This window comes from Thamnophis elegans, chromosome 13 (assembly GCF_009769535.1).
Source record: "Thamnophis elegans isolate rThaEle1 chromosome 13, rThaEle1.pri, whole genome shotgun sequence".
Lineage (NCBI taxonomy): Eukaryota > Metazoa > Chordata > Lepidosauria > Squamata > Colubridae > Thamnophis > Thamnophis elegans.
The window spans coordinates 1,396,334-1,406,983 of NC_045553.1; the positions used below are offsets into that span (position 1 = coordinate 1,396,334).

Consider the following 10,650-nt stretch of genomic DNA (forward strand, 5'->3'; position numbering starts at 1 on the left):
ACACCCACCCAGCCGATCTGGCGCCCCTTCCCCCCCACCAACAGCCTGAGGAACCGCGAACTGGCCCCCTGTTTTAAAAGTTTGAGGAGCCTTGTTTTATAGCACCGCCGAGAAGCGCCTGGCGATGGATGCCCTCCAGGAGGCGGCCCAAAGCTTTCTCGGTGGGATTTTCTCGCGGGGCTTACGGGGAGTGAAAAGTGGAGAGATGAAGGCGGTTGAGTCTACCTGCCAGAGGCACAAGGGAGGAAGCAATTTTGTACGTGGAAGGGAGGACGGCGGGGGTGTCGAGGACGGCCCCGTCTTCAGTGAAGAAATCCTCAAACGTCCAGGCTCCATAAGGGTCTTTCTCAGTATGGAGAGAGCTTGCCTAAAGGGAGAAGAACGTCACATTATTTTTTATTACAAAAGACCAAGTTCAAATCCTCTTTTAGGCACAGCCAATCAGGGACAAAATCTTAGCAAATACGGTGAAACCGAATAACCGCTACTTTACCTGCGGTAGAAACCCAAGATCTTCCATTTGGCATTTGGCATAGATTTCACGGGCAAAAGAAGCGTGTTTGCAAAACTCCAAGACATCTAAAATAAGATCTGGGAAAGAGGAGGAGAATAAACGTATTTTCCAAAAAGGAAAACATTTCCTATCGTCACTCGGCAGGTTAAATTTTATCCTGATGCAAATATCATTTTAGGAAACACCGTTGAGCCAAGCACATCGTAGGCGACCAACACAGACCTGAGTCTGTGCAGAGAATTGAAACAGAAACTAAATATATAGCAGTAGACTTATATACCGCTTCATAGGCCTTTCAGGCCTCTCTAAGCGGTTTACAGAGAGTCAGCATATCACCCCCAACAATCTGGGTCCTCATTTTACCCACCTCGGAAGGATGGAAGGCTGAGTCAACCCTGAGCCGGTGAGATTTGAACCGCTGACCTGCTGATCTAGCAGTAGCCTGCAGTGCTGCATTTAACCACTGCGCCACCTTGGCTCTTAAAGCAATGTGCTGCTCTGAGAAGTAAACTAGCAGCCTTGTCTGGGCTTATCTGCTGATATGGTTCCACCACAAAATCGCGCTCGACAAAATCGCGCTCGACGAAAGCGCGTACGTGACGTCATCACAGAGCGACGAAAACATCGCGCTGTGATCGATAAATGTAAAAATAAAGCGAAAACCTTACCCTAACCCCCCCAAACCTAACCCTAAACCTAACCCTTAACCTAACCCTAAATCTAACCCTAAACCTAACCCTTAACCTAACGCTAAACCTAACGCTAACCCTTAACCTAACGCTAAACGTAACCCTAACGCTCTAACCCTAACCCTAACCCTTACCTTTATGTGAATCGGCTTGCTTTAATTTTATTTTTATTTCAATTTTTAATTTTTTTCGTCGCGCTGTGATGACGTCAAATGCACGCTTTCGTCGAGCGCGCTTTTGTGGACCGCGGTTTTGACGGGTCACGGCTGATATGACCACCCCCCTCAGATTCCAGCTTTCTGCTCATTTTATTTTCTGCACTCCAAAAATATGCCAACAACAACCAGCCAATATCATAGGTGCAAGATTGAAACGTTTTCAGGGGGGGAAAAAAAACAGACCCAGAAACACAGGCATGCAGAGGCATGCAGAACCAAGAGGCTTTTGAATCCAGAAACAGGCCACGATTTTGCTATTGAATTATGTTTCTTAATCCTGCCTAATGAGGAACCTTCTCCAAGATACCAAATGGGATTTAGAAAATACTTGTAGAGAAATTTTCTTCAGTATGCTTCCTTAAAATAGCTTTCTCTTTGAGACATTATTTTACTTTAATGCGAATTACCCCTACATTGGTCCTTCAGATAAGATTCAGGAGAAAAAGCCATCAACCTCACGGCGGGCCAATTTTTAAAAATAATCGAATTTGAGAATCGTGATGTGTTCAGATATTCATGACTGGGAGAGACATGGGAACAAGGTCAGCCAATGAATAGGCATAGCAACTAAGTCAACCAATGGCAGCTTAAACAGATCTGAGTCTGTGCAGAGAACTGAAACCGAAACTAAAGCAGTGTTCTGCTCTGAGAAGTAAACTAGCGGTCTTGTCTGGGCTTATCTGCTGATATGAAATCTACTGCTGGTGTTTGCCTGTAACTCTCCTGCCTTGTGCTTACTTAGAAGAACCACCTGTTGGTATTGTACATTCATTCATCTGTTCTTATGTATATAAAGAAGTTAATAAATCCCGCTGCATCAGCTATCTCTCTCCGTGCTTTCTGGATTTGAATTTATGCAACAAACTCTGACATAATGTAATTATTTAGAGAAGGGTGAACAGACGTTAACAAGCAAAAGTATTTCTAATTACTTACCCGGACTGCAGAGAGTAGCTGCTTGGCAAGCCATGCAGTAGATGACCTCTGGAAGATCTTGGACTTCTGGCAACACCATAGGAATATTGGACTCCAACATATGACAAAGCTTTTGAGACACCAGGAACAGCAGCCGCCCCGTCTCTTCGTTGTAGTGGGATTCATAGAAGTAACTTAGCCGAATCGGAGGGGGGGAAAAGGAAGGAGTTGAGCAGCAGAAGACAAGAGGCAACGGATGGAAACTGATCAAGGAGACAAGCAACCTAGAACTAAGGAGGAATTTCCTAACAGTGAGGACAATTAACCAACGGAACGGCTTATCTCCAGAAGTTTTGGGTGCTCCATCACTGGAGATCTTCTAGAAGAAATTGGGCCGCCATTTGTCTTAGAGGGTCTCCTGCTCGAGTAGGGGGTTCAACTAGAAGACCTCCAAGGTCTAAACCAGTGGACCGGCTTGCCTCCAGAAGCTGTGGGTGCTCCACCACAGGAGGCTTTTAACAGACTTTGTCTGAAATGGTAGAGGGTTTCCTACTTGACCAGGAGGCTGGACTAGAAGACCTCCAAGCTCCCTTCCAACTCTGCTATTCTATGTCCTAAATCCCAGGTCCATCAAGACGATTAACGATAAGCAAACATCCATGTCAGGGTTCCAAACAGCATCCAAAACTAAATCAGAGTCCAAGGCAAAGGATTCCTCAAAGTTCCAATTTATGAAGAGAGCCAAGTTGGCACATCTGGAAAAACCCGAATCTGAAAGCTTCCCGGTTTCCCCCCCCCCAGTTGAAAGTTCAAGATCTTGCCCCCAACACCCACAAATCCATCACATGGTCTGATCTCCCACTGCCACGCTGGCAGCTTCCACCCAACCAGTTCCTGTCAGGTGCAGAGATGCAGAGACAAAGGATGATCTTGGCTTCCTAGAAAGAATGTTGTTATGGCTACCTATCATCTAACTCCGTACAATCCCATTTTCCCACCATAGAAAGTGCATAGTAGAATAATAGAAAGTGAGATACACTTTCTAAACTGTATCCAAAGATACACAAGCAAATATGGCTGCAGGCCTGACAATCCAGATGTATTGATGATTATCAGGATATCGACTGCAACCCAAAATTTATTTTTGCTCACCTGCATATCTGCAGTGCCTCCTTGACCTCTCCGTCGTCTAATGCTCGGAGAGCCAATTGCGCTCCCACTTCAGCTTCGGATTTTTGCAGGAGGAAGCCCAACCTGTACAATCTCGTTTGAGTCAACGCCTTCTTCCCGCTGGGGTCTCCTGGCTTGGTCTCCCCCACTCCCTGCGGATTTCTAAGCCTCCTTGCTTTTTCATGGGCTTGGATGTGGTCTTCAAGGAGTTGAGTCGTCCACGAGGGATCGCAAAAATGTTTGGGCGAAATGCAGATCTCGAAACTCTCCTGAACGGGAAAAGAAAAAGTCCTTCACAACCATCAGTGAAACGAAAGCTAACCTTGCAAGGAGTTTTCCTTTTAAAAAAAAAAAAAATATTCAACATTTTTTAAACATTAAAATCACAATTACACTTTTTACAGCTTTCCGTTATCGGTATTCTTTTTTTCTAATTTCCATTGTACGACCTATTGTCTTATACATATTCCTCCTTGTTTCGTAATTACTCATTTTTACAATATACACACACACGAAACAGACATCCGGAACTTTAAAATATATTGCTCCCTTAGCTTTCGTTAGCCACTGCTAACATCGTCCGAGTGTAAAAACCATTAAAGAGATACCTGCCTTTATACACTCTTAATCCATTTGGCCATTGGGCGCATGATAGGACCATCCACCCTCCTCCCACCTGTAAAGTAACTTTGTTGTTTTTACATCAGGCATGTTAATCGATGCTCCTATTCCTTCCTCCCCTATCGAACACAGCTTGGGGTGCTCATCCCCAGGGAATAACGCTGAGCTGTCTGATGTGGCTTTAACAGTATTCTCTCTGGCTTCCTCCCACACCCCCTCCCTCTTCTTCTGTCTCACAGGCACCTCTGATATATTAACCAGCTTCATTTGTTCTTTTGCCTGTGATCTTGTAACTCTAACTCTATCTATCCATCTATCCATCTATCCATCTATCTATCTATCTATCTATCTATCTATCATCTATCTATCTATCATCTATCTATGTATATGTATGTATGTATGTATGTATCTATATCTATCTTCTCTATTATCTATGTATATCTATCTAGCTGTCTGTCTCTCTGTCTGTATCTATGTATCTATATCTTTCTTCTCTATTATCTATCTATCTATATCTTTCTTCTCTATTATCTATCTATCTATATCTTTCTTCTCTATTATCTATCTATCTATCTCTATCTTCTCTATTATCTATGTATCTATATCTAGCTAGCTAGCTGTCTGTCTGTATCTATGTATCTATCTATCTCTATCTTCTCTATTATCTATCTATCTATCTATCTATCTATCTATCTATCTATCTATCTATCTATCTATCTCTATCTTCTCTATTATGTATGTATGTATGTATGTATGTATCTATCTATCTCTATCTATCTCTATTATCTATCTATCTATCTATCTATCTATCTATCTATCTATCTATCATCTATCTATCTATCTATCTATCTATCTATCTATCTATCTCTATCTTCTCTATTATCTATCTATGTACGTATCTATCTACGTATCTATCTATATCTATATCTACTCTATTATGTATGTATGTATGTATGTATGTATGTATGTATCTATTTATCTATCTATACATACATGCACACACACACATATATATATATATCACACATACATACACACACACACACACAATATTTACATCCCTATTACTTTCTGAATATATACCATTACCTTTTATTAGAATTTTCTATGTGTTCCTTATGCATTGATTTTACATCTCTTTTCAAGCCAATTATACCACCTATTCCATGTCTTAAAGTACTCCGTTTCCTCTCTTACTTCCATCATTAATTTGTCCATTTCCGCGCATTCTAGCACCTTTTTTTTATGATCTCTGCACTTGAGGGAATGGGTTTTTTTTGTTTCCAATTTTGGGCAAATGAGATTCTGGCTGCGATAATTATATGGAGCATAATATATTGAATATCTTTACTTATATTATTGCTAGGGGTTTTCCAATGCCACATTAGTCTCACCTGCAGAGTTACCAGAATTCTAAAGGTTTCTAAATCTTTCTCACACTCTTCCTTCTTGGAATGATTTTCTGTCCAAAAAAAAGGGAAGGAAAAAAAAAAACCAGGGGTGGGAAGAATAAGAAATATTATTGAATTGTTCCCAATTTTTTTAAAAACCCCAAGAAAAGCACGAATTGTGCAACATTTACCTTTCTGGAGATTAAGCAGGAGTTTGAGAATTTCAACCAAAGCCTTTTTCACCTGCAGGTGCATTTTCTGTTGGTGAAGCAAAATAAGGAAAGAGAGATATAAAGAATCCAGATTCTCTTCACAGGAAGGAGACCTAACAACAAAATTCTGTTTTCGGCAAAATAAACTTGAGTGAAACCAAAGGTGTTTTCCTTCTTGGAGATGTTTTGCTTCTCATCCAAGGAACTGTTTTCGTTTTGACTTCTGAAGTCCGAACTGAAGAAGCTTCTTGGATGAGAAGCAAAAGGTATTCCAAGAAAGAACAAAAATCCAGTTTGCCTTTTGAAAAAGCATCTTTGGGGCAACCATGACCTGGATGATGGAGAACCCCTCCCCCCATAGACAAACTCGAGCCGACTTTAATCTTCTCACCACCCTTTTATCTAACCGTGAAGATTGTTCGATCGCTCTTTTGGGTAGCAATTTAATGTTTTCACACACCAAGTCGTGCTTTACGTGCGCTCTACATGGGGCTGCCCTTGAAGAGTGTTCGAAGACTTCAGTTAGTCCAGAACACGGCCGTGCGAGCGATTGTGGGTGCACCCAGATACACCCACGTCACACCTATCCTCCACGAGCTGCACTGGCTACCCATTAGTCTCCGGACCCGCTTCAAGGTGCTGGTCGTCGCCTATAAAGCCCTACATGGCATCGGGCCTGGGTACCTGAGAGACCGCCTCCTGCCGATTACCTGCCATAGACCGATTAGATCTCACAGGTTAGGTCTCTTCCGGATTCCATCCGCCAGCCAATGTCGGCTGGCGACTCCCCGGGGGAGAGCCTTCTCTGTTGCAGCTCCAGCCCTCTGGAACGACCTCCCCGTGGAGATCCGGATCCTCACTACCCTCCCGGCCTTCCGCAAAGCCACCAAGTCCTGGCTGCTCCAGCAGGCCGGGGGGCTTGTGAAACATCCAGCCCCACGGTGAATGTTGCATATTTTAAGATGTTGTCTCGTTTATTTATCCCCTTCCCTTGTTTATTGTAAGCCGCCCAGAGTCCTTCGGGAGTGGGCGGCATACAAGATCAATAAACTAACTAACTAACTAACTAACTAACTTTGATACCAGATCTCCCCTAATTTGCAAGCAAAATCTGGTTTTACTTGTCAACGGGCAGGCTTGGGCCAATCATGAATCCCAAAGAAACGGGGCCCTTGGGGGTATTAACGAAACGCCCCAATCCAATTGGTCAATCAGCTATAAGAGGAACTGTGGTATTAATGTTAAGTGTCCATCTTCCCTGAGTCTTTACACCGCTTCAATGTTGGGCTCATGGCCCCGGATAGCACCCCGAAGTTTGGAGTAGCTGGTGAATTATTTTAAAGGAGATTCGGGTTAATGTCAGGGTTCCAAATAGCACCCAAAAGTAAATCAGAATCCGAGGCAAAGGATTCCTCAAAATTCCTCAATCTATGAAGTGGGCCATGTTGGCCCGCCTGGGAAAACCCGAATCTGAAAACTTCCTGGTTTTCCCACCCTGTTTAAAGTTCAAGATCCTGCCCCCCCCCCGACACGCACAAGTCCATCCCATGGTCCAATCATCCACTGCCATGAAGACAGATTCCTCCCATCCAGATCTGGCCAGGTTTCCAAGGTTCAAAGACAAAGGATGCTGGCATTCCCACCCATCTAGTTCCGGTCAGGTGCAGAGGTGCGGAGACAAAAGATGACCTTGCTTTTCTAGAAAGAATGTTGTTATGGCTGCATACCGTCTAACTCCATATAATCCCCCCCTTCCCATTTTCCCACCATAGAAAATGAATAGCAGAAAGTGTTAACAGGCCTAAAGTCCACAAGGAAAGATGGCTTGCAGGCCTTGACAGTAAGATTTCCCCCCATCCCTCCCCGGAGGGGGACCTTTTGTTCAGCTGTGTCCACTTCTTCCTCCACTACAATTTTCCCCCAAATCAAAGTTCTCTCCGCAATTTCTACGGCTTCCGATGGAGGCAGAGATTTCAGTAGATCCAAGATGTCTTCTCCCTGAAAGCAGATCCGAGCATTAGGTCCAACCTTAATAGGACAGATGTTTGAGGAATATTAAACGCAGGTGTTAAAGGCGTCTTTGACTTAACTTCTGAGGAGATCAACCCTGACTGCTTTTGGATTCAAACTCAACATTAGGAAAACTAAGATCCTGGCATCCGGGCCCTCTCAATCCCTGGCAAATGGATGGGGAAGAAATGGAGGTAGTGACAGGTTTTATTTTTATTTTCTTGAGCTCCAAGATCATTGCAGATGGGGACTGCAGCCAAGAAATTAAAAGACGCTCCAGAGGAAGAAAGCGATGGCAAATCTAGACACCATCCTAAAAAGCAGAGATATCACCCTACCAACAAAAAAGTGTGTCTAATCAAGGCTCTGGTTTTCCCAGCTGCAATGGATGGCTGTGGAAGTTGGACCATAAGGAAGGCTGAGCGCCAAAGAATGGAGGCCTTTGAACTCTGGTGCTGGAGAAGAAGACTCCTGCATTGAGTCCCTTGGACTGCAAGGCCATCCAACCGGTCAGTCCTAGAGGAGATCAACCCTGGCTGCTCTTTAGAAGGCCAGATCCTGAAGAGGAAACTCAAATCCTTTGGCCACCTAAGGAGAAGGAGGAAGGACTCCCTGGAGAAGAGCCTCATGCTGGGAACGATGGAGGGCAGAAGAAGAAGAAGGGGACGGCAGAGAAGGAGGGGGCTGGATGGAGTCACCAAAGCAGCCGGCGTGAGCTTCAATGGACTCCAGGGGATGGGGGAAGATAGAAAGGCCTGGAGGAACGTTGTCCATGGGGTCACGATGGCTCAAATACAACTTTGCAACTAACAACAACAACATAGAAAAGATGAGATAGATAGATGGATGGATGGATGGATGGATGGATAGATAAGATGGACTGCAAGGCCATCCAACCGGTCAGTCCTGGAGGAGATCCACCCTGACTGCTCTTTAGAAGGCCAGATCCTGAAGAGGAAACTCAAAGACTTTGGCCACCTAATGAGAAGGAGGAAGGACTCCCTGGAGAAGAGCCTCATGCTGGGAACGATGGAGGGCAAAAGAAGAAGGGGACAGCAGAGAAGGAGGTGGCTGGATGGAGTCACCAAAGCAGTTGGCATGAGCTTCAATGGACTCCAGCGGATGGGAGAGGACAGGAAGGCCTGGAGGAACAGCACTTAAGACCTATCTGTTTTCTCTGCTACTGCATTCGAACTTGACCTGCATTTGAACTCGGGGCTTTGGGGACCCAATCCGCACCTTTTCTTTGTTGACGAGATCCGTGATCTTCCAAATGTAGACTTCAGCTGTGGGCAACATGTACGCCTTTATGATTTTCAGGGCGTCTTCCAAAGCAGAAGTCCTGTTCTGTTTAAGGATGAACTTGCCCAGCATCTGGAAGAGAAAAAAACAAGCATCAGGTCAACAGAGATTTTGTTTGTGTCAAAATTACGGGGAGTTTCTGAGCATTTATCAAAAGTGGGCCGGAGCTCCTTACCAGAATCATCTGCTTATCGTTTAAAAGGTTGGTGTCGCGTATGCCGTAACTCCGCAGAAGCTTCTTCATTTCCATCAGGCGGTAACCTTCCTCCAGTAGCTTCACCCTGCCAGGAAGCAATTTCATGACAAATTTCTAGGTAAGGCAAAAGGTCGCCCTTGGGGTTGGGGGGGGAGAAGTGATTAATGTCAGGGTTCCAAACAGCCTCCAAAATTAAATCAGAGTCCAAGGCAAAGGATTCCTCAAAGTTCCAGTTTATGAAGAGAGCCATGTTGGCACATCTGGGGAAACCCAAATCTGAAAGCTTCCCGGTTTTCCCCAATTAGTTGAAAATTTTGCCCCCACGCCCACAAGCCCATCCCATGGTCCAATCTCCCACTGCCACGCTGGCAGTTCCACCCATCCAGTTCCGGTCAGGTGCAGAGACCTTGGCTTTCTGGAAAGAATGTCGTTATGGCTACATATCATCTAACTCCGTACAATCCCCCCCACTTCCATTTTTCCCACCATCGAAAATGCATAGTAGAGGTGTTTTTGGAACCCTGACATTACGCAATTCCTTTTACAGGGTGGCTGTGGACCATGGGTGGCAGGGAAGTCCAGCACAGGCCTTTTTGACATGGGGTAAAAAAACCCCAAAGCAAGACAACTTTAGAGCTTCAGAACCACAATGGAGATAGAACACAAGGAGAGAGATACAGGAGGAGAGACGCCCTCACATGGCCTCCCTTATATATATAGCTTCTTAAAGTGACAGTAACCCTACTGATTCATCCTCATGTCATCATCTCGGTTTACAGCCTTACAGCAGCTGGTCGGCTATTAAAGCGTCATTCCCTTGACAGAAGGACCATTCCCTTCCTGCAGAGGAAACCTCTCAAGGCTACATACTCTTTTCTTGATTCGTCTCAACCTTTAAAGCGGAGTTTTGCCCCTCCCTCTCTTACCTGGCATGCTCCATGCCCCGGTACCGCTGTACTAGGTCTTCCACACCCGGGCTCCAAGGGACAACGGCGCTATGCATTATGGCCAGCACCCCTTCGAAGATCAACTGGAAAGAACAACCTGATCGTTACCCCACGCAAAATTATTTCCCATCCCGCCATCCGGAGTCGTTCTCTGGCCTGACGCACCTCTAAGTTGGACATGCAGCCCAAGACAGCGATGGCTTTCGCTTCCCACATCGTGTCAAAAACGGAGGACGAACGTGTGCGGTGGCACAGCAGCAGGTCCTAGGGGTGGTGAAGGATTCAGAAAGAGGCCGGGGACTGTTGGAGCACACAGACACACACACACACACACACACACGCCGCAACCCGACAAAGTCGAACGAGATCAGGGACGCATCTGTACCTTTATGTACTGCAGGAGGATCTCATCTTTTTGTATATAATGGTGGCGCATGTACGGTTCGATATAATTCTCTAAAGCCG

The 10,650-nt window shown here is 45.0% G+C and overlaps 1 protein-coding gene across 1 annotated transcript in view; it reads right to left on the reverse strand.

Annotated features, from left to right (window-relative positions):
- The window catches only part of KNTC1 (kinetochore associated 1), a 62,794-nt gene that overhangs the window by 25,488 nt on the left and 26,656 nt on the right, over positions 1-10,650 (reverse strand). Inside the window, exons 26-37 of the mRNA XM_032228817.1 lie at positions 10,571-10,650; positions 10,351-10,449; positions 10,165-10,268; positions 9,218-9,323; positions 8,980-9,114; positions 7,606-7,728; positions 5,710-5,776; positions 5,522-5,589; positions 3,489-3,775; positions 2,358-2,530; positions 494-591; positions 226-367 (exon numbers count right to left, since the gene is read on the reverse strand). The exon at positions 10,571-10,650 is cut by the window's right edge and continues 64 nt beyond it. Of these exons, the coding sequence (XP_032084708.1) occupies positions 226-367; positions 494-591; positions 2,358-2,530; positions 3,489-3,775; positions 5,522-5,589; positions 5,710-5,776; positions 7,606-7,728; positions 8,980-9,114; positions 9,218-9,323; positions 10,165-10,268; positions 10,351-10,449; positions 10,571-10,650 (1,482 nt within the window). The remainder of the gene's footprint in view (positions 1-225; positions 368-493; positions 592-2,357; positions 2,531-3,488; positions 3,776-5,521; positions 5,590-5,709; positions 5,777-7,605; positions 7,729-8,979; positions 9,115-9,217; positions 9,324-10,164; positions 10,269-10,350; positions 10,450-10,570) is intronic.